Here is a 22,129-nt window from a genome sequence, read left to right as displayed (position 1 = left end):
GGGGGATGGATGATGGGCCGAGACCCACCCCTGTGCCTACCGCAGCCTTGCAGCCCACAGTTCTGTTCAAAGTGCATGAATTCGTGCACTGGGCTCCTAGTATTAGAATAATAGACACCCCAGAAGAAAAGAGGGAGAAGAAAATGGGCAGCTTATTCAAACATAGTGGATGAGAACTTCCCAAACATATGGAAAGAACTAGATCCTCAAATCCAAGGAGCAAACAGAACACCTAGATACTTCTATCCAAACAGACCCTCTCCAAGGCACAGTGCATCAAAACAGTGGAAAATTAATGACAAAGAAAGAATTTGCAAGGCATCCAAGGAAAAGAAGAAAGTGACATATAAAGGAAAGACCATTAGTTTATCATGGGCTTCACAGAAACTCTACGAGCCAGGAAAGAGTGGAACCAAACATTCAAACGACTGAAAGAGAGTAATTATCAGCCAAAAATAATACATCCAGCAAAGTTATTCTTTAAATATGAAGAGGAAATGAAGAATTTTCCAGACATACAGAAGCTGAGGGAATTCATCACCAGAAGATCGCCATTGTAGAAAATACTCCAGGGGTTATTCTACCTGAAACAAAGAACATAATGTCACAACACTATGAGTACAATCACCAACAAACTAATAGCATAAACAGGGACAATTTATGAAAACCAAAACATACAAGGAGATGGGGAAAGTTCTGAATTTGCAAAGCAGAATGGAGATCAGATCCATTCAGAAGGAAAAGGACTACTGTATATATGAAACTTTCTTTGTCATAAACCTAAAGGTAACCACACACACACACACACACACACACACAAAAAAAAAAACAAAAAAAAAACAACCACAAACAAACAAACAAAAAAAACCTGGGACACATGGCGTAAAAAAGTAGGAAAGAAGTATGGACACCACCAAACAAAAACCACAGGCAGAAACACAAATGGAGGCACAGAGCTATCAGAAAACAAAAGATAAAGTGGCTGTAAAAAAGCCTCCTACATCAATAATTACCCCAAATATAAATGGACCGAACTCACCAATAAAGAGGCTCCGAGTAGCAGAGTGGATAAAAATCAAAACCCAACCATATGCTGCCTTCAGGAGACACATCTCAGCTGCAAAGACAAAGTTAGGCTCAAGGTGGAAGCGTGGAAAATGGTTCTCCAGGCAAATAGACCCACAGAAAAGCAGGTGTGGCCATACTTACATCTGACAAAATAGATTCCAAGTTAACAAAGATAACAGAGACAAAGATGGACACTTTATAATGATAAAGGGAACACTACATCAAGAACATATAACACTTCTTTGAGGTACTTTCCTGCTATTCCTATTTTCTTGAGTGTTTTAATCATAAGACCATATATGACAAACCCTCAGCTAATATACTCAATGGTGAAAAACTGAAAGCTTTCCTCTAAGATCAGGAACAAGACAAGGATGCCCACTGTCCCCTCTCTTATTCAGCACAGTGCTGGAAGGCCTAGCCAGAGCAATGAGGCAAGAGAAGGAAATAAAAGGATCCAAATAGGGAAGGAAGAAGTCAAACCGTCACTTTTTGCGAATGACATGATTCTATACATAGAAAACCCTAAAGACTCCACAAAAAAAACTTGCAAGATACAAAAATCAATGTACAAAGTCTACCGTTTACTATATACTAACAATGAAACTTCAGAAATAAAAATAAAAATACAATTCCTTTTGCCATTGCAACCAAAAGAATAAAATACATAGGAATATACTTAATAAAGGATGTGAAGGACCTATATACTGTAAATTACTAAGTGTAGTTATTAAAAGAGATTGAAAAGGACAGAATAAAATGTAAAGATGTTCTGTATTCATGGATTAGAACAGCCAAAATAATTAAAATAGCTATGTTACCCAGAGCGATATACAGATTCAATGCAATCCTTACCAAAATCTCAATGATTTTGAAAAAGTCACCAGATTTGTATGGAACCACAAAAGACTTTGAATAGCCAAAGTGATCCTGAGAAAGAGGAACAAAGCTGGAGGTATCAGCTACCTGACTTCAAATTATACTACAGAGCTACATAATCAAAACAGCAGAGAAACAGACACACAGATCAATGAATAGAACTGAGAGCCCAGAAATAAAACCACACATATATGGACAATTTTCAACAAAAACACACAATGGAGAAAAGAAAGCCTCTTCAATAAATGGTGCTGAGAAAATTGGAAAGCCACACGGAAAATAATGAAACTAGATTACAGTTTGTCCCCATATATAAACATTAATTCAAAATGGACCAAAAACCTACATATAAGATCTGAAACAATGAGTTACATACAAGAAAACAGGTACTAAACTTATGGACTTTGGCTGTAGAGAAATTTTATGAACTTGACCCCAAAGGCAAGGGAAATGAAGGAAAATAAAAATGAATGGGACTATAGCAAACTGCAAAGCTTCTGCACAGCAAAAGAAAGGAACAACAAAACAGAAAGGTAACCAGCCAGATGGGAGATGATATTTGCAAACAATAGCTCTGACAAAAGGTTAATATCCCAAAGTGTGAAGAACTCATACAAGCCAACACTAAGCAAACAAACAATCTATAATAATACAAGAGTAATATGCTAATTAGACCAGATGTCCTTCCGGATGTCCTTCCGTCCTTCTGGACGAAGCCGGGGCTGCGAGGGAAGCTGATGCCGGCAGCTGGGGGAAGGAAGGCCTACTTTTACTTGAATTTTGTGCATCGGGCCTCTAGTCCAGTATAAAATGGCAGAGGACCTCTCCCAAGAAGACACATGTGAAAAGATGCTCAACTTCACTAGCCATTAGGGAAATGCAAATCAAAGCTGCAATGAGAGAGCACCTCACACCTGTTAGAACGGCTGTTCCCAAAAGACAAGTAACAAGTGCTGGAGAGGCTGTGGGCAGTACGGAACTTCCTTCTCTGCTGGTGGGAATGTAGATGGCACAGCCACTATGGATAAGAGCGTGGCAGTTCCTCAAAATATTAAGACTAAAGGTATCATATGACACAATGCCTCTCGGGTATCTCCCTGAAAAGCCTGAAAACATTTATTCACAAATGTTTTCTTAGAAACAGCCAAGAACCATATGATCTCACTCAGATGTGGGGTGTAAAACTGAAACTCACAGACACGGACAACAGCATGGTGGCTCCCAGAGGGAAGGGGGGGGGGTGGTGAAGCGTGAAGGGGGCGCAGATGTGGTGACGGAAGAGATGTGACTTTGGGTGGCGGGCACACAGTGCAGCATGCAGATCATGTGTCATAGAGACGGAACTTGAAACCTATATAACCCCATTAACCAGTGTCACCCCACTAAATGTAATTTTTAAAAAGATAGATGATGCAACGAGGAGGGAGAGATTTAGGGAAATTGATGAGGTTATATTTGGAACTTCTGAGTTCAAGATGCCCCAGCATCTAAGCCCACGCAGAGAGGCCCAGCACGCTGCTGTGTAGGTGGCCCGGGTTTCAGGGGAGTAGTCAGGAACGGGGTTCCAGATTTGGAATCCACCAGCCTGTGGGTGTACCAGACACCATGAGTTCCCGGGACACCTCCTAACAAGAGCCAATGGAGTGAGAAGAAAACTGTGACTGACCATTATTCTCCAGGACAGCGGGAGGGAGAGGACAGGAGAAGGTGTGCACGGGCAGAAGGGAGTCAGGAAGGTTGTGCAGGCAGAAAGGAAACACGGTGCCTGGAGGCAGCAAAGCTACCCAGTGACAAGGGCCAGTGCACGCGCCTAGGAGGTGACCTGAGCAGGCAGCTGCAGCTTCACGGCTCAGCCTGGAACGGAGGATGCAGGGACTGACGTTGAAAAGGCGATCGCCTCGTCAGAGGTTGGGAGGACGTGAAGGATGGAGGCGGCTCTGCGTGTTGACTGGGGAAGTAAAGTCAGTGTGTGGCCTAAAGTTCCTTGAAGTCAATGCCCCGCCTCTGAGCAGGGGAGGCAGCAGGTAGTGGCACCTCCAGAGGCTGCTTGAAAGAAGGGAGTGGCCGCGGGGGGGGCGGGGGGAGGGGAGGCTAGTGCCTTCCTGAGAGAATGGCTCGGGCCCTTCTGTGGCCCAGACGCCTTTTCCTCCAAATGCGCTGGTTGTAGAGAAGGTGGCTGCGTCGCCTTCCTGTGCCCAGGCTGAGGTTTTGCTAGAAGTGTTACCGATGCCAGGACCCCTGCCCCTCTCCAGTGGCCGTGGCTCTTGACAGCGTCTAACACACAAGAGGCAGCAGCCGCTTGTTCTGCAAGAGCTGTGGCTCTTCTACCAACTCCCTGGCCTCTCGGGCAGAGCGCCAGGCCCGGGCCGGGAGTCTGTAAGTCCTTGATGCACAGCCGCCTCTCAGTTTCCTACCCTCCAACCTCTAGGGCACCCACACACCCACAGAGATGGGGAGGCTCTGCTGACGCTCCTGCCCAGGCCCTAGTCAGCACCGCACCCATGTTCACGGTCAGTGGTGGCCCTGCCCGGTGCCTCAGTACTGAATGTGTGAAGTTGGGGGAAGTCTGGGCCCACGCCGGGAGGCAGCCCTTGTTGTGGATGGCCCTTCTGCCGGCTCTGCGGAGGCCCGGCCTGAGCAGCTGGGTGAGCTGGTTCGGTAGGGACCAGGCACCACTGTGTAAGCACGTTCCTGCTGGTTTCTTCCCACTTCCCTTTGGACATCGAGCTTCCCTGGGCCAGGGCGTGCTTCTGCTTCACGCGGTGGCGAGGGGCCGTGAGCGCGAGGGCCCGGCCGGGGCGGTGTGCCAGCACTCAGGACACACCGTGGTTCCCGTGAGGGCCCGGCCTGGGCGGTGAGCCAGCACTCAGGACACACCGTGATTCCCCCTCGGCCACGGGTTTGCTCTCCGAGGTTGCAGTTGGCCAACCACAGTCCAATAATCTGAACCGGAAAATTCCAGAAATAAACCATTGACACGTTTTGCACCATTTGCATAGTGTGATGAAATCTCACACCGTCCGTCCTGCGCCAGGGGCCTGGGACGTGACCCTCGCTTCGCCCAGCGTCCGCACGCCCTAGGCACTACCCCGTCAGTCCCTCCGCAGCCGCCTCGGTTATTCCATCGACACTGTGTGTCCCGGGCTGTGCTCAAGCCCAGGAGCAGGGATGCTGGCAGCCCAGGAGTGCCCGGAAGCGGGTGAAGAGGGGAACGTTCCTGACTTCATAGGAAAGAAACACGGGCAGCTGCGGGGCTCAGGTCTATGGTGAGACCAGTGTCCTCACGGAATTGTGAAGCAGGAAGAGAAACATGTGCTCGTCTGTGTCACACTGAAAACATCACGGCCACAGCGCACGACCCGTGCTCAGTGAGGATGGAGAAGCCTCACCGTGGCTCACGCCTCCTCTGACAGGTGGTCAGGAGGCCAGCATGCCCACCTCTAGGCCCCAGGGCGCGTCCTTCACTCCCTCCTCCCGTAGGGGCGCGGCGGCCCTCATCGCCCCCACTGGGTGCGCAGGGCAGTGTGACACCTTCCATTGCAGTGTCCCGTTCCCTTACTGGTTACTGCTGCCCTCACGGAGCCCCTTTCATAAGTTAAGCTTCTTCACGTGTGAGCTCAGGGCTCCCGCGCGGTCGGGAAGGGGTGACAGGGAGGCCGTTGCGGAAGGGGAAGCCACTGGAGTGTTTACACTCGGGAGGGAAGGGCGAAGGGCCTTTCTTTCATCATCCTTGAGGCAAATCGCTTATCTCGCCTGCAGCCAGCGCCCGGGAGTGACTCCAGGCTCCCGCGGCACCAATGGCGGAGGGCCACATGGGAGGGAAGGGCAATAAAAGGCCGGCAGCCAGCAGGCTGCGCATCCAGGCCCGGCCAGAGGAGGAGACTGTGTTCTGTCCACGGTAAGTCCTGCGGCCAGCCCATCGGCGCTCTCCAGGCCCTGGGGCCTCCCCAGACCCCCCCACCCCCACTGGGCTTGGGGGGGGGGGTCGTTCGTTTCTGGAAACTTTCAGAACCCAGCCAGGAGTCTGGACGCTGGCCCATGCCCAGGGCTCTCTCCTCGCATTCTCACACCACCCCTTCCAGACACAGCTCGCTCTCTAGCCCCCGTCCCCCTCGCTCTCCAGCCCACGTCCCCCAGAGGCGGTCAGAAGCCCCCTGAAGGTCGCCCATTGGAGGAAAGGGTTTTCCAGAACAGAAAGCGTCCCTAATGTGAGTGTTGGCAGGCTCTTCACTGCGACTTGTCTCTGCCCGCCTGCATGCTCACGTACGCACTCATTCCTCAAGCCTTGACTGAGCACCTGGGGTGCCAGACGCTGCCACCAGCATGCCCTGGGGTACCAGACGCTGCCACCAGCATGCCCTGGCCCAGCCTGGCACGGCCTGCTTCACAGAGACCTGCGCTCCCCATGGCACGCAGGGGGCTCTCAGCCAGGGCCTGCGCACAGCACAGGACGGGCCACTCCCTGTCAGCAAGTGTCCCCAGCACCACACCCCTCCACCCAGCTTCCAAACCCTCCCCTGGCCCCGAGGAGGAGCAGGCCCTGCCCAGACCCCGAGGACTCCCGCAGAGCAGCTGAGGAAGCTCCCATCCTCTCGCCTCACCCCCTCTCCTTTGCCCCGGCTCCTCTTCCTGTCCACCTGCTCTCAAACAACAGGGCCTCCCGGAAGGAGAGCGTCCCCTTCTGGGCCGTAAGCGAACGGCTCACCTTGCTGCCGCCGCCTGAGGAGGGCTCACTGGTGGTTCCGGCCTATGTTCTGGAGCCTCAGTGTCTTCATCCCTGCAGTGGCAGCAATGATGGCACCCTTGGAGGGTGGCTCAGAGCTTTAGATGAGCCCTGTGCCAGGATGAGGATGGATCCTGGTCGGCATTGTGTGAGCTCCCTCCAGCCTTGTACCCCTGACCGCACCGGCCTTCCCCTCCCAGCTGCATGGAGAGTCGGAGCTGCTGAGTGAGCTGCAGCCTGGATTGTGGAGAGGATGCTGGGCTCCCCGGTCCTGTGGCTGGTTTCAGCCGCCTGTGCTCTGGCCTCGGCCTCTACGGAGCAGCCAGGTGAGTGCTCTGTTCGCCTGCATCTCAGCTGTGCCCCCCCCCGCCCCCCCCTGCCCTCACACACCCCGGGAGTGAGCAGGGCGGCAGCGGGAGTGAGCAGGGCAGCAGCGGGAGTGAGCAGGGCGGCAGCGGAGGCAGCTGTGGCCCCAGGAGAGGAGCGGGGCCGTGGAAGCTGGGAGTCAAGGGGCCGAGGAGAGAAGAGCCAGAATCAAGTCACTGTCCCCCAAAGAGCCGAGTCAGAAGCCCCCCGCCAGGAGAGTGGGAGCCAGTTAACACAGCTCCCTGTCAGGTGTGGGGGGACCCTGGGTGTGTGAGGGCAGGAACCCCGTCGCTCTGGGCTCTGGGCCTGGCTGAGGCAGTGCCTTCGCCAGCCTCTGACCCGTGTGCCCACCTATGGAACGAGGGCTTAGTGACCCCTGTGGTTCATGAAACCCACGGATGGTGCACCTTAGCCGCCATAGGAAGGGACCTGGTCACACTCAGTGAACGTTTCTGCAGGCGTCACCTGTGCGGGGCGGGGGCGGGGCGGGGGCGGGGGCGGGGAACTCCGTCTTGGCCTCCCTTGGGAAAACCCGTGAGTGCAGGAACTACTCCGGGAACAAGTGCATAGTCCTTCCCTGAAAACAAGCTCAGACACCCCAGGCTTGAAATCCCCAAACTCCCTGCGCACACTCAGTTCGTCCCTCGGGCGCTCACACTCCCCATCACAGCTGCGTCCCGGCCAGGCGCTCTCTGACCCTCTAACAAGCCTTCAGGGCGTGGCCCCCACGTGGGCACACATACCCCAGGGACCGCGGATGCCTGATGATGAGGACAGGCTCTGAGATATGTTAGGGAGCAAGTGGGGTGCATGGCAAGCTCTTACGGGGCTTTGGTGCTCTCTGTTTCCCTGTGTCTTAAACAAACAGCCAGTACGTCGTACTCGTGGTGTAACAGATATTACTCCTGGGGATGAAATGAATTTATAAGAAAATCATTGGAAAAAGCATATGAAGTAAACAATAGCACAGAGGGACACAGGTGTGGCGGGGTGGGGGCGGGGTGTGTGTGTGTGGAAACCACTAGCTCACAGGTGTTGTTTTGCAAATGAGTCTCAGCAGAGTTGGGCCACCAGCCAAGGCCAAGGCCAAGGCCAAGGCCATCCAGCCAACAGGTGTGGAGCTGGCTTTAACCCCAGACTGACCAGCTGTGGTCCCCTCCCCTCCCTGTCTCTTCACACTCAGGGCCCCTGAGTTGGTGAAAACCAGGAGGCTCTGTTCCAGGGATAGTTCAGAGCAGGAGAGAGGGGGTAACTTTGCCCTCGGGACATTGGCAAAGTCTGGAGACAACTCGGGGAGGTGCCGCGGCATCGGGGAGAAGAGCACCGGAAGGCGCTAAGCAGCCACGTGCAGAGCGGCCCGCCGTGTCAGGTGGAGGCCCCGTGGGTCAGGCCTGTGTCTGCTGATGAGGGCAGGCTCTGTGATACGTTAGGGAGCAAGTAGGTGGGAGAGAAGTGCACAGCCTTACGCCCGGGACACTAGACTGAACACGCAGCGAGGGGCTACAGCAGGCGGGCACTCGGAGGGGTGGGCTTTCGCTTGAATGGCACCGTTGTTTCCAACGAGCCTGTGCCATTTGCACTGAGGAAGGCAGGCTGGTCAGACAGGACCACAGCGTGGGACCCAACGGGGAGCGCCACCCCAGCCGGCCCCCAGCTCCATGTGCGGGCCGAGAGCCGAGGCTCTTTTTAAAGATATATTTACTTCTACTGACTTCAGAGAGAGACAACGTCAGTGATGCAAGAGAATCACGGATCGGCTGCCTCCTGCACTTCCCACACTGGGGATCCAGCGGCAACCTGGGCAGGTGCCCTGACTGGGAATCGAACTTTGACCTCCTGGTTCATAGGTCGATGCCCAACCACTGAGCCTCGCCGGCCAGGCCAGAGCTTCTTCTTTTTTTTTTATTAAAAAATTGTAATGTTGACTTTATTGCAGGGTCCCTCCACCCCCTAGCGCACCTCCCCCTCCCTGCCTCCCTCCCTCGGCTTCTCACACTATTGTCTGTGTCCATGGGATCTGTACTTATGTTCCGGGCGAATCCCTTCACCTTCTTTGCCTATAAAATACTGCAACACGGCCTCTTTATCAGCCTGCCGTGGGGAAGGTGATGTGACGGAGGGCGATGTGCCTCAGTGGGTCCCCAGCAGAGTGCGGGGTCCTCGGTGAGCTGAGCACACGTCCTCTCCAGGCGACGGAGCCCCGGTCAGTGGCGGCCCCTACGGGCTGGGGCTGGTGTGCGGAGCTCCTGGGGCCCCGGAGCCCCCCCTCTGCTTTGACCCCTGCCAGAACTACACCCGCCTGGACGACCCCTCCCGGAGCTCAGAGGTCACGGAGAGAGCCCAGAAGTGTGATCGGGACCTGCGTGGCTGGTTTCGCTTCGTGGGAGAGGGCGGCACCAGGATGCCGGAGGCCTGCGTGCCCATGCACAGGTGCCAGACGGACGCGCCCATGTGGCTGCAGGGGACCCACCCGGCCCTGGGGCAGGGCGTCGTGACCCGCACCGCCTGCGCCCACTGGTCCGGCAACTGCTGCTCCTGGAGGGCCGAGGTGCAGGTGACGGCCTGCCCGGGGGGGTTCCACGTGTACCGGCTGGAGAGCACCCCTTCGTGTAACCTGAGATACTGCACCGGTGAGTGGCCGTGACCTCAGGGGCAGCGGGCGTGGGAGAGTGGGTGGGGCTGTGGGAGGAGGCCCCGCAGAGCAGCCTGTCACTGCCCAGCCGAGCGTCGCCCAAGGGTGTCAGCAGCTCCGCCGGCTTCTCAAGCAAAACCTGACCTCCAGACTCCAGGGGAGTCGCTGGCATCAGTTGCCCTGACCCCGAAGTAGGGTGCTCCCAGGAACCCTTTCACGAGGCGAATGAGGTCAAGCACAGGAGCAGTGACGGTGAATGTGGGCGGGGACAGTTCGGCTCTTCCCAGACCCCAAATAACCACCAAGCCACACCCTACGCCTGGCCTGGCCATGGCCCGCCGGCTCCCGCAGGCTCTCAGTACCTAAGCCACATGCTGCCCACGGCCCCATCAGCCAGAGCTAGCCTGCTGCTCACCGCGCTGCCCAGAGGGGTTCCCGGGGAGCTGGCGGCCGCCTGGCGCCCGGGGTGCGCTGCCCTGCAGTGGCTGCGGCCCAGCTCACGCTGACCACTCTGTGATTTTGCAAAAGAAATGGGATTTCTCTGTCAGGGAACACAGGGTGACGGGAACGCTCACAGCGCGGGTGCCTGCGTGCATCCGGCGCCGCTCAGTGCTCAGCATCAGGCAGCGTGGGCCCAGGCTCCACGCGGACAGTGTAATGGACTTCTCTGAGCTTCCGTCTTCTGATCTGGAAAATAAAAAGAATAGTGACAAGAATAACAGCTCACGCACAGGGCGTCCCGTGGCCCTGCCCGGTCCTCAGCTCCTGAGTGACTCCCTGACCCACTCATCACCTCCCGAGGCCAGCGCCCATCCTCAGCGGATGAGGCCCTGGGCACAGAGCTGGGACTGCCGCCCCGCCCCGCCCAGGCACCAGGAGAGCGCGGGAGCTGGCCGGTGGACAGCACTGGACGGTGTCTGCCCGTTGGGGGCATTAGGGCGGCAGCTTGGGGTTCTCGCCTCGCTGGCTGGGGGCCAGGAAGCGCCGGGTTGCGGGCTGGCTCCTCCTGGAGAGCTGCAGTCCTGGGCAGGTCCTCTGTGCCGGTGGAGGCGCAGGTCCCCTGGCGTCGCTGACCGCCCGCGCCTCCCTGCAGACCCGTCCACTGCGGAGACCAAGTGCGAGAAGGCCTGCCGCCCGGAGGAGGAGTGCGCCTTCCGCAACGGCACCTGGGGCTGTGCCTGCAGACGGGACCTCAACAGCTCAGGTGAGCAGTCCCACCGGAGCAGCATCTCCCCGCAGGGGCCAGGCGGGGCCCCCTGAGCAGGGCCAGGGCCAGGGAGGCTCAGAAGGTGAGGACAAGGGGTGCACCCATCCGGGTTTGGACCCTCAGAGCATCCATGACGAGCTTTGCGGACCTGTGCCTGGATGTCCTCTCCCTGAGGGTGAACAGATGGCCCTTCAGGTCTCCATCAGCGGCTACTCAGGGGGATTCCATCGCTGCCCGACAGTCCCTCATGGTCTGACTGTGCTTCTCCCCCAACTCCCCCAGCTCCCCCCCATCTCCCCCAGCTCCTCACCCCATCTCCCCTCCCCATCTCCCCCAGCTCCCCTCCCCATCTCCCCCAGCTCCCCTCCCCATCTCCCCCAGCTCCCCCCCATCTCCCCATCTCCCCTCCCATCTCCCCATCTCCCCTCCCATCTCCCCATCTCCTCACCCCATCTCCCCTCCCCATCTCCCCCAGCTCCCCTCCCCATCTCCCCTCCCATCTCCCCATCTCCCCTCCCATCTCCCCATCTCCTCACCCCATCTCCCCTCCCCATCTCCCCCAGCTCCCCTCCCCATCTCCCCCAGCTCCCCTCCCTTCTCCCCCAGCTCCCCTCCCCATCTCCCCCAGCTCCTCACCCCATCTCCCCCAGCTCCTCACCCCATCTCCCCCAGCTCCTCACCCCATCTCCCCCAGCTCCCCTCCCCATCTCCCCCATCTCCCCTCCCCATCTCCCCCAGCTCCCCTCCCCATCTCCCCTCCCCAGCTCCCCAGCTCCCCTCCCCATCTCCCCATCTCCCCCAGCTCCCCTCCCCATCTCCCCCAGCTCCTCACCCCATCTCCCCATCTCCCCATCTCCCCCAGCTCCCCTCCCCATCTCCCCATCTCCCCCAGCTCCCCTCCCCATCTCCCCAGCTCCCCTCCCCATCTCCCCATCTCCCCCAGCTCCCCTCCCCATCTCCCCCAGCTCCCCTCCCCATCTCCCCATCTCCCCATCTCCCCTCCCCATCTCCCCCAGCTCCCCTCCCCATCTCCCCCAGCTCCCCTCCCCATCTCCCCATCTCCCCTCCCCATCTCCCCCAGCTCCCCTCCCCATCTTCCCATCTCCCCCAGCTCCCCTCCCCATCTCCCCCAGCTCCCCTCCCCATCTCCCCATCTCCCCTCCCCATCTCCCCAGCTCCCCTCCCTATCTCCCCATCTCCCCTCCCCATCTCCCCATCTCCCCCATCTCCCCTCCCCATCTCCCCACCTCCCCTCCCCATCTCCCCCAGCTCCCCTCCCCATCTTCCCATCTCCCCCAGCTCCCCTCCCCATCTCCCCCAGCTCCCCTCCCCATCTCCCCATCTCCCCTCCCCATCTCCCCATCTCCCCCATCTCCCCTCCCCATCTCCCCACCTCCCCTCCCCATCTCCCCCATCTCCCCTCCCCATCTCCCCACCTCCCCTCCCCATCTCCCCCATCTCCCCTCCCCATCTCCCCCATCTCCCCTCCCCATCTCCCCCATCTCCCCTCCCTATCTCCCCCAGCTCCCCTCCCCATCTTCCCATCTCCCCCAGCTCCCCTCCCCATCTCCCCCATCTCCCCTCCCCATCTCCCCATCTCCCCTCCCCATCTCCCCATCTCCCCTCCCCATCTCCCCATCTCCCCTCCCCATCTCCCCATCTCCCCCATCTCCCCTCCCCATCTCCCCACCTCCCCTCCCCATCTCCCCCAGCTCCCCTCCCCATCTCCCCCAGCTCCCCTCCCCATCTCCCCCATCTCCCCTCCCCATCTTCCCATCTCCCCCATCTCCCCTCCCCATCTCCCCAACTCCCCTCCCCATCTCCCCCAGCTCCCCTCCCCATCTCCCCCAGCTCCCCTCCCCATCTCCCCCAGCTCCCCTCCCCATCTCCCCATCTCCCCTCCCCATCTCCCCAGCTCCCCTCCCCATCTCCCCATCTCCCCTCCCCATCTCCCCATCTCCCCTCCCCATCTCCCCTCCCCATCTCCCCATCTCTCCCATCTCCCCATCTCCCCACCTCCCCTCCCCACCTCCCCCAGCTCCCCTCCCCATCTCCCCCATCTCCCCTCCCCATCTCCCCCAGCTCCCCTCCCCATCTCCCCCATCTCCCCTCCCCATCTCCCCACCTCCCCTCCCCATCTCCCCCAGCTCCCCTCCCCATCTCCCCCATCTCCCCTCCCCATCTCCCCCAGCTCCCCTCCCCATCTTCCCATCTCCCCATCTCCCCTCCCCATCTCCCCAGCTGCCCTCCCCATCTCCCCCAGCTCACGCCCATTCTAAGTTCTCATATTTCTGAACTCTGTGTGTCGAAGACCCCATCCTCTCTCCTGTGGCCACGCTTTAACTCTGCTGTTCCTTTAAGCTGCAATGCCTTCCCTGCTTCGTTCACTTGCACACTGCAGCCTCTGGGCCCGCTCCTCTGACTGCCCTGGAGACTCAGATGGGCCCGTGTGCGCCCTGCACCTGCACACACACCTGTTTGCACTTCACATGCTTTCGTGGGAAGCAGCTGGCGTCTTGGTTTCACAGACCAACGAGTCCTCGTGGCCTGGGCCCATGTTGTCTTTACTTTTGGACTGAGAGTGCCCAGCACGTGGAGAAGGTGGTTTGTACATGTATGTTGAACCTGTGCATTCATAGGTACCATAGAAATTGCATTTCTCTTCATTTACTCTCTCCTCTACCGGAATGTTAGCCCTTCCAGGCTCTGAGTTTTGTGTGTTGATAACCCTTGTGTCCCGGTGCCTGGAACAGCACCTGGCAGGTAGCAGAGGCTCGAGAAGTATTTGTTGAATATGTTGGCTGAATGAATGAAGGCCGTGGCTCTGACCAGCTCAGGTGGCCTCGCAAAGCCAGGGGGTGGGCGTGGCGTGTGTCTGGCCTTGACTCTAGTCTGGGGAACAGGACAGTTCTGCTTCGCCAGAGCGCCTCACGCCCACGGCGCGTGGACATGGCACCTGCCACCCTGCCTGTAGCATGCTGGACCATCTCCCACCAGGGCTTCTTTCCCAAGCCTGTGCTACCTGGCCTGGCCCTTCTAGTCCACCTCCCCTCCTGGCGGCACAGGCCTGTCCCGAGGCAGGGAACGTGGGCTGTGCCGCTGCTTCCAGGCCCTGTCCACGCCACATGTCCCTCTCTGCTTCCCAGATATCCACAGCTTGCAGCCTCAGCTGGACTGTGGGGCCAGGGACATCAAGGTGTTGCTGGACCGGTGCCAGCTGGAAGGCCTGGGTTTTGGGGATGAGGTCACTGCCTACCTGCGAGACCACAACTGCAGCAGCATCAACCACAGCGAGGAGGGGAACTGGGTCTCCGTGGTCAGCCCTGCACAGGCCAATGCCTGCGGGAACATCCTGGAGGTGATGGCTCCCTGGGGAACCTTCTGGAGTGGGTGGCCCCCTGGGGAACCTCCTGGAGGGGGTGGGGAACCTCCTGGAGGGGGTGAGGAACCTCCCGGAGGGGGTGGGGAACCTCCTGGAGGGGATGGGGAGCCCGGCTGCTGGGGACACATGAGTAGCTGTGAGACCTGGGCAGGCTATTTAGCCTCTCTGGGTTTCAGGGTGTGTGAGATCATACGTGTTGGCCCATGTAAAGAGCTTTGAACAGGCCTGATGCTTGAGCTCCATAACTGCAAACAAGGCTTGTGCGGAGGGTGCTCTGGGAGGGGAGAGGAGCACGGAGGTGGCTCCTGACTCCCAGGCAGTAGGTGAGCTCTGGGGCCCTCAGGCCCTGCCCGTCCAGGGCTAGTGCCCGGGGGAGGAGGCCTGGTGCCACTTTGGAGATCAGAGCGCGGAGGCCGCGTGATCGAAAGCCCTGACTGTGGAGCCAGACGGACTGAGTCCAGACCTACCACACGTGCCCACATACACATGCATGTGCTGTTGTTTTTATGCCAAAGAGAAACGAAACCCACGCCATCTACAAAAACTCCCTGTCCTTGGTCGATGAGTTAATCATCAGAGACACCAAACTCAACATCCACTTCCAGTGCGCCTACCCGCTGGACATGAGAGTCAGCCTGCAAACGGCCCTGCAGCCCATCGTAAGGTGCGGCCCTGACCTCGCCCTCCCCGGGGCCCTGACCTCGCCCTCCCCAGGCCCTGACCTCGCCCTCCCCGGGCCCTGACCTCGCCCTCCCCGGGGCCCTGACCTCGCCCTCCCCGGGGCCCTGACCTCGCCCTCCCCGGGGCCCTGACCTCGCCCTCCCCGGGCCCTGACCTCGCCCTCCCCGGGGCCCTGACCTCGCCCTCCCCGGGGCCCTGACCTCGTCCTCCCCGGGGCCCTGACCTCGCCCTCCCCGGGCCCTGACCTCGCCCTCCCCGGGGCCCTGACCTCGCCCTCCCCGGGGCCCTGACCTCGCCCTCCCCGGGGCCCTGACCTCGCCCTCCCCAGGCCCTGACCTCGCCCTCCCCGGGGCCCTGACCTCGCCCTCCCCGGGGCCCTGACCTCGCCCTCCCCAGGCCCTGACCTCGCCCTCCCCGGGGCCCTGACCTCGCCCTCCCCGGGCCCTGACCTCGCCCTCCCCGGGCCCTGAGGTGGTCGCTCTCACTTCTGGAGCATCCATTCTTCCCATCGTTCATTCTACAAAGTTTGTTGATCATATATTAATGATCAATGCACAGGCAGACACAGAATATTTTGTGGGTATTAAATATTATTATTATGAAACAATGTAGCAGCATGAACCAGTGTTATATATGCTACGGAATAAAAGCATGTGACAATTTTATTTCTCTTGAGGAAGAAAGGCACAAGTGAGAGGAGAGCATGGGGGAAACACGGGCGGTGGGGTCAGGAAGGCAGGGCCCAAGACCCGACTGTGGGGCGATGGAGGGAGCGGCAGGTTGCTTCGATGAACATTCAGCAGAAATAGGCCCATGCTCATCTGGAGGGCTGCCTCCAGCCGGCTCTGTTTGTGCCCAGGGTGCGCCTCCTCACCGCGCCGGACAGGCCCGGGGCTCCTCAGCACCTCGGACTCGCAGGGGCTGTCTGGGGGCGTCAGAAACCCCCATTAGCTCCTGGCTCACAGACCAGGATTCAAAGGATTCCACACGTGTTCTAGTTCCGTGGTTCTCTGACTGTATTGTGCGGGGCCCAAGGTTCATAAAAATTAAAACCATCCATCCTGTTACAATTGCCGTATTACCGAGGATAGCGGGGTGGGTGGAGAGATCTGCTGCTGAACATTGTGACCCCGCAGACCTGGTCCCAAGCCCCGCTCTGCAGGGGAGCAGACGGAGGGGGCGGGGAGGGCGGGAGACAGTTGGTCCCTGAGGTAGGGATGCTGGTGGGAAGCTGAGACAGGCCCATCTGTTTGCCAAGTTCAGAGCCGGAAGATAGTAAATGCTAATTTAAAAGAATGATCCACTAGTGCTTTCAGGGACCCCAGATGTGCTTTGCCTTCAGAACCTCACACAAAAGTGGGGCCTGCTTTGTTTTGTTGTTATGGGTCCAAACCTCCACCCCGCGGGTCCCTGTCGCAGCTCCGTGAACATCAGCCTGGCTGGCGAGGGAGAGTTCACCGTCACCATGGCCCTCTTCCAAGACCCAAACTACACGCTGCCCTACGAGGGGGCGACGGCCGTGCTGCCCGTGGAGTCCATGCTGTACGTGGGCGCCCTCCTGGAGCGCGGGGACACCGCGCAGTTCAAGCTGCTGCTGAAGCACTGCTACGCCACCCCCACCAGGGACAGGGCCGACCCTGTGAAGTACTTCATCATCAGAAACAGGTACACGCCTCGGCTCGCTGTCGGCCGGCCGACAGGAAGTTTGGGGGGAATGGTCACCCCGTGCCTGCCGGGCAGTTGTGTGATTGCTTATCTCTTCTGGAAAATGATTTGATGTGACATTTCATGACCGTGCCCTTTGACCCAGGAATATCCCTCCTGGAATTGTAGCCGAAAGCATTCAGGCAAGCACGTGGCAGGGTGAGGACAGGCCCATTGCTTCCATTTCCGGCTTCTTCACGCCTTGGCCGCGGGGTCCCGGTTCAGACGCTAGCACAGACGAACACACGGGAAATAGCGTTCCCCGCGGGGGGCGGGAGGCCCTGAGCACTGCCGCCTGCAAGAACAAGGGAATCAAGCGCGGGCGGGCGGTCTGTCTGTGTGCCGCCTGCGAGCGGGGCCTGCATCGTCTCACCGAAGCTCACGTCACCGGGGGTGCAGGGGCCTGTCCCCCAGATAAGACAGGCGGGGGCGGGCTCGTGAGGGGAGCAGGCATCTGCTTGTGATCCGGCAGCTGGAAGCGGGTCAGGCTGGATTTGAAACCAGCTTGCTGCTCAGGGCCCGCGCCCCGAAAACGGGTGACGGGGGTGGGGGGGGTGGGGGGGGGATGGACAGCATCTCAGGACCCTGAGGGCAGGGCCGCCTGTGGGAGGGGGGTGCGGCTGGGACCCTGAGGGCGCTGTTTGCACGCTGAGCTGCTCCAGAAGGGAGGCCCTCTGTCACCCCAGCTGCCCAAATCAGCTTGATCCCACCATCTCCGTGGAGGAGAACGGGGTGTCCGCCGAAGGCCGCTTCTCGGTCCAGATGTTCATGTTTGCGGGGAACTACGACCTCGTCTTCCTGCACTGCGAGGTGCGCCTGTGCGACTCCCTGCGAGAGCAGTGCCAGCCGGTGAGCACCTCCTTGGACTGACGGTTAGAGTCTGGCCGGGGCCTGGTGGGCCCCACGTATATTTATTGGAATATAAATGGATGGAAAGGAGAAAAGGGAGGGAGGCAGGGAGGGAGGGAGGGAGGGAGGCAGGGAGGGAGGGAGGGAGGCAGGGAGGGAGGGAGGGAGGGAGGGAGGCAAGGAGGGAGGGAGGGAGGCAGGCGTCCTTGGCACTTGGATGACATGAGAACTCTCCGTCCCCACAGTTTTGCTCCAGAAGCCAACTCCGTAGTGAAGCAGTGGCCATCGACCCAGCCCTGGTTCTAGATTTGGGACCCATCACTCGGAAGGGTGAGTGGCCATGTCCTGGCGATAAACCTGCGGCCCAGGGAGGATCATCAGCCACAGGGGCCTGGAGTGTCCAAACTCCCGAGGCAGAGCCGTGGCCTCCCCGGGCAGCCCCGCCCAGGCGTCTGCCTACCGAGGGGTGCTCTGGGTGACACTGACAGCGTGTGCCCCGCGGGCCCTGTGTGCTGGAGGCCAGGCTAAGCCCATGTCCACTGGCTCACTTAACCTTTGACCGTGCCCATCTTATAGGTGAGAAACCAATGCTCAGAGAGACTAAGTGACTCACCAGGCACCCGGCCTGTGAGCGGCTGGAGTTAGACTGAACCCGGGTTGATTCCAAAGCGTGTGTCCTTATCGCTCCTGCCAGGGCCCCGTAGCCAGGCCCTTGGGGTGAAGGCTAAGTCCCACCCCAGCTTTGTTTGCTGGTGAATGACTGTTTCTCACAATCTAGTTACCGTATCGGGGCGTGATGTGGGCACACTTTCTGCGGCTCCTCGCATTTTCATGAGAGAGAGAGAGAGAGAGAGAGAGAGAGAGAGAGAGAGAGAGAGAGAGAAACATCCATGTGAAAGAAAAACATTGGCCGGTTGCCTCCCGAACTCACCCCAACCGGGCATTGAACCCCACAACCTAGGTATGTGCCCTGACCGGAGTCAAACCCTGGCCGGGAGCATTGTTTTTTGTCCTAAAGAAACGAGGACACGGTAACGTTATAGTAGTAACAGCAGCAACGAGAGCGGCACTGTGGCGGCCCTGACAGAACACACTCACAGCTCCCAGCAGCTCGGGAAGCAAGCGCTATCGCCACCCCTTCTCCACGGACACCACGGAGGCGGCTTGCAGGGGGGCTCTGACCAGGGCTGTCCCCCCTTGCCGAGCCCTCCCCCCACTGGAAGCCCCAGGTGGTGTCACAGGGGCTGGGGTGGTTAGGGACTCCCATTTGGACTCAGACAAACTGGGGTTAGAATCCCAGCTCTGCTGCTTACCAGCAAGGACAACGTGGCACGTCTCTTGACATAATTGAGCCTTAGTCTTCTCATCTGTCAAATGGGGACAAGAATGCTCAGGTGGATTAGGGTTCCAAAGCATGAAACGTGCTTAGAAAGGTCCCTGCCCAATACCAGAAGCCTCCACACCACGGTGCCAGGCCCCGGGGACTGGGCACAACCCGGCCACGGTACGGCCGCTGCAGAGACTCCGGAGCCCTCACCTCTGCTTTTGTCCCCAGGTGCCCCGTCTCTTGGCGTCATGAACGGGACCCCCCGCCCTGCAGGTACCTCGTTTCCCCCGCCTTTCCCACCCCCCTCCCAGGTTCTCCCCTTCCTTCTCACCCGGGCACCATCAGCCCCGCCGGGCCGGTGCTGGAGCTGTGCACACCGAACCCGGTCAGCTCCGGCACGGACTGGCAATGCCACGTCTGGCAGGGGAGTCGCTCCGTTAGCCACAAACCTGTTCTGAGTGCCTGCGGAGTGCCCGGCAGCGCGCGGCACCGAAGGCACAGGATGAACCACGGGCCCGGGCTGCCCGAGTGTGGGAAGCAGACCACAGGAAGGTGACAGGTGCTCTGGAAAGAAAGGGGTGTGGTCGGAAGTCCGGGGTACACGCCTGAAATCGGACAGAGCCCTTGCTCTCAGCGTGGGCAAAGCCCAGAGGCGAGCGCGGGCTGGGGGCGGCCCAGTCACCAGGGAGCCGGGCTCCCCCCGCCGCCTCCGCAGGGTGAGGCAGCTTCGGTCCAAGGCGGCCCAGGCCGTGGGAGAGCAGGAGCCACGCGGGAGGGCGGAGGGCCTGGCTCGACAGAACATTGATGACCACTACCCGCGTTACAGGGCCCACCCCCTGCAAAGGAGGCTGGGAAAGTGCTGGGTGCCCGGGGGAGCGTGAGAAAGGGTTTGGGGATGGGTGGCTGTGCCCCCACGCACGGCCCTGTGCTGCCTCCAGTGCTCGCCCAGGCCAGTCAGGGACTCCGCCTGTGACCTGTGCAGAAGCCAGCGGGGCAGAGGGCAGAGGGCAGAGGGCAGAGGGCAGAGGGCAGAGGGCGGCAGCGCCCCTGACCCTCCTCCTCCTTCCAGGGCTCCTGGGGGCCGGGCCTGGGCTGCTCCTGCCCGTCCTCCTGGCCCGGCTCTTCTGAGCTCCGGCACCGGCCCTCCGGCGACGCCTCGGGTCAGCCTCCGGCTCCGCGGACCTCCCGATCCAGACGTCCAGTGCCGGCGGACGCAGCTGGGCCGAGTGGGGAAAGGGGGGGCGTCCCCTGGGCTGCTCCGGACCCTGTACCCCTTTCTCCCGGTGCAGGCTGTCAGCGCCTGCGCTGGCTTTCTCACCCTCCAGCCGTTTCTTGAAAACAAACCTGCTAGGCCTCTGTGGCTCTAGCCTCCCCCGCAGTGCAGCGTGCCTTTGTGGCTCCGGGGACCAGGGACGAGGGGCTGTGGCACAGGGGTGGGGGCGGGGGAGCTCCTAACAGAGGCTCCTCCCGTGCTGGTGATTGAACAAACTGGTCTTGCTTTCACCACATCCTCTGGTGCCTCTCCGTCCCGGGCCCCACAGTCGCCATGGGAATATGCGTAAAGGGGCCACCTCAGAGCCCAGCCCCAGGAGAGATGGTCCCACTGCCCCCCTGTCCCCATGGCACCGCGGACCTGCTTCGATGTGCCTGGAGCTGCACAGACTCCTGCCCTGGGCTGGTGCTGGGGGCCTGCTTGATGGGGTGCAGAGCCCCGTGGGCCCAGAGCACAGCCCAGCTGCATGCAGTGGTGCCCCCCCAACCCCCCCCAATCCCAGAAGAGGGTGATGCATCATTCCACCAGGCAGATGTAGCCACAGAGCTGGAGAGGGTGAAGGCCCTCTGGGAACCTGCATGACCTTCGCAGCCATGGAAGGCGCCCCTTGCCCACGTTGGCCTCAGGGAAATGCCAGGTCAGGGCCGGCCAGGTCAGGACAGACGGCTCCTGGGGCTGGGTGAGAGTGGGGCCTGTCCACAGGCCCCTGTGCACAGACGGGTGGTTTCAGGAAACAGACCCTGCCCAGCGAACTCAGGCGGAGGTGAGTAAAGACAAGGATGCAAGAGCTCTAAGCCAGGACAGACAGACGCCCCCCGGGACAGACGCCCTGGGGACAGACGGCCCCTGGAAGAGACGGCCCCGGGACAGAAGGCCCCTGGGACAGAAGGCCCCTGGGACAGAAGGCCCCTGGGACAGACGGCCCCTGGGACAGACGGCCCCCGGGACAGAAGGCCCCTGGGACAGAAGGCCCCTGGGACAGAAGGCCCCTGGGACAGACGGCCCCTGGGACAGACGGCCCCTGGGACAGAAGGCCCCTGGGACAGACGGCCCCCGGGACAGAAGGCCCCCGGGACAGAAGGCCCCTGGGACAGACGGCCCCTGGGACAGACGGCCCCTGGGACAGACGGCTCCCGGGACAGAAGGCCCCTGGGACAGACGGCCCCCGGGACAGATGGCCCCTGGGACAGAAGGCCCCTGGGACAGACGGCTCCCGGGACAGAAGGCCCCTGGGACAGACGGCCCCTGGGACAGAAGGCCCCTGGGACAGACGGCCCCTGGGACAGACGGCCCCCGGGACAGAAGGCCCCTGGGACAGAAGGCCCCTGGGACAGACGGCCCCTGGGACAGACGGCCCCTGGGACAGACGGCTCCCGGGACAGAAGGCCCCTGGGACAGACGGCCCCCGGGACAGATGGCCCCTGGGACAGAAGGCCCCTGGGACAGACGGCTCCCGGGACAGAAGGCCCCTGGGACAGAAGGCCCCTGGGACAGACGGCCCCGGGACAGAAGGCCCCTGGGACAGACGGCCCCTGGGACAGACGGCCCCCGGGACAGAAGGCCCCTGGGACAGAAGGCCCCTGGGACAGACGGCCCCTGGGACAGACGGCCCCTGGGACAGACGGCTCCCGGGACAGAAGGCCCCTGGGACAGACGGCCCCTGGGACAGACGGCCCCTGGGACAGACGGCCCCTGGGACAGACGGCTCCCGGGACAGACGGCCCTGGTACAGACGGCACCCGGGACAGATGGCCCCTGGGACAGACGGCCCCTGGGACAGATGTCCCCCGGGACAGACAGCCCTGGGACAGACGGCCCCTGGGACAGCAGGCCCCTGGGACAGACGGCCCCTGGACAGATGGCCCCTGGGACAGACGGCCCCCGGGACAGACGGCCCTGGGACAGACGGCCCCTGAACAGACAGCCCCGGGACAGACGGCCCTGGGTCAGACGGCCCCGGGACAGGATGGCCCACCAGCACCCAGGTTCCCCCCCAAAAACTGTTGGTGTGTCTCTCCCTCTGCCACTTCCTGAAACC

The 22,129-nt window shown here is 60.3% G+C and overlaps 1 protein-coding gene across 1 annotated transcript; it reads left to right on the top strand.

The window, feature by feature from the left end:
* Nucleotides 1-5,796: 5,796 nt before the first annotated feature.
* LOC307105256 (pancreatic secretory granule membrane major glycoprotein GP2-like) lies at nucleotides 5,797-20,135 on the top strand. The gene is made up of 11 exons (XM_079780932.1): nucleotides 5,797-5,845; nucleotides 6,871-6,996; nucleotides 9,226-9,666; nucleotides 10,762-10,872; nucleotides 14,022-14,233; nucleotides 14,773-14,921; nucleotides 16,358-16,603; nucleotides 17,329-17,491; nucleotides 17,737-17,821; nucleotides 19,047-19,091; nucleotides 19,888-20,135. Exons 2-11 carry the CDS (start codon nucleotides 6,924-6,926, stop codon nucleotides 19,944-19,946), a joined length of 1,584 nt encoding a protein of 527 aa, XP_079637058.1. The 5' UTR covers nucleotides 5,797-5,845; nucleotides 6,871-6,923; the 3' UTR covers nucleotides 19,947-20,135.
* Nucleotides 20,136-22,129: the final 1,994 nt, after the last annotated feature.

Source organism: Cnephaeus nilssonii (genome assembly GCF_951640355.1).
Source record: "Cnephaeus nilssonii genome assembly, chromosome: 2".
NCBI classification, from domain to species: Eukaryota; Metazoa; Chordata; class Mammalia; order Chiroptera; family Vespertilionidae; genus Cnephaeus; species Cnephaeus nilssonii.
This window is presented reverse-complemented; position numbering and strand designations above follow the sequence as displayed.

Excerpts from the sequence above, each read along its gene's own strand:
- LOC307105256 (XM_079780932.1), top strand. The coding sequence starts at position 6,924 with ATGCTGGGCTCCCCGGTCCTGTGGCTGGTTTCAGCCGCCTGTGCTCTG. Across the intron at positions 6,997-9,225 it reads GGCCTCTACGGAGCAGCCAG|GCGACGGAGCCCCGGTCAGT; the intron begins GTGAGTGCTCTG and ends CGTCCTCTCCAG. Across the intron at positions 16,604-17,328 it reads TACTTCATCATCAGAAACAG|CTGCCCAAATCAGCTTGATC; the intron begins GTACACGCCTCG and ends CTGTCACCCCAG.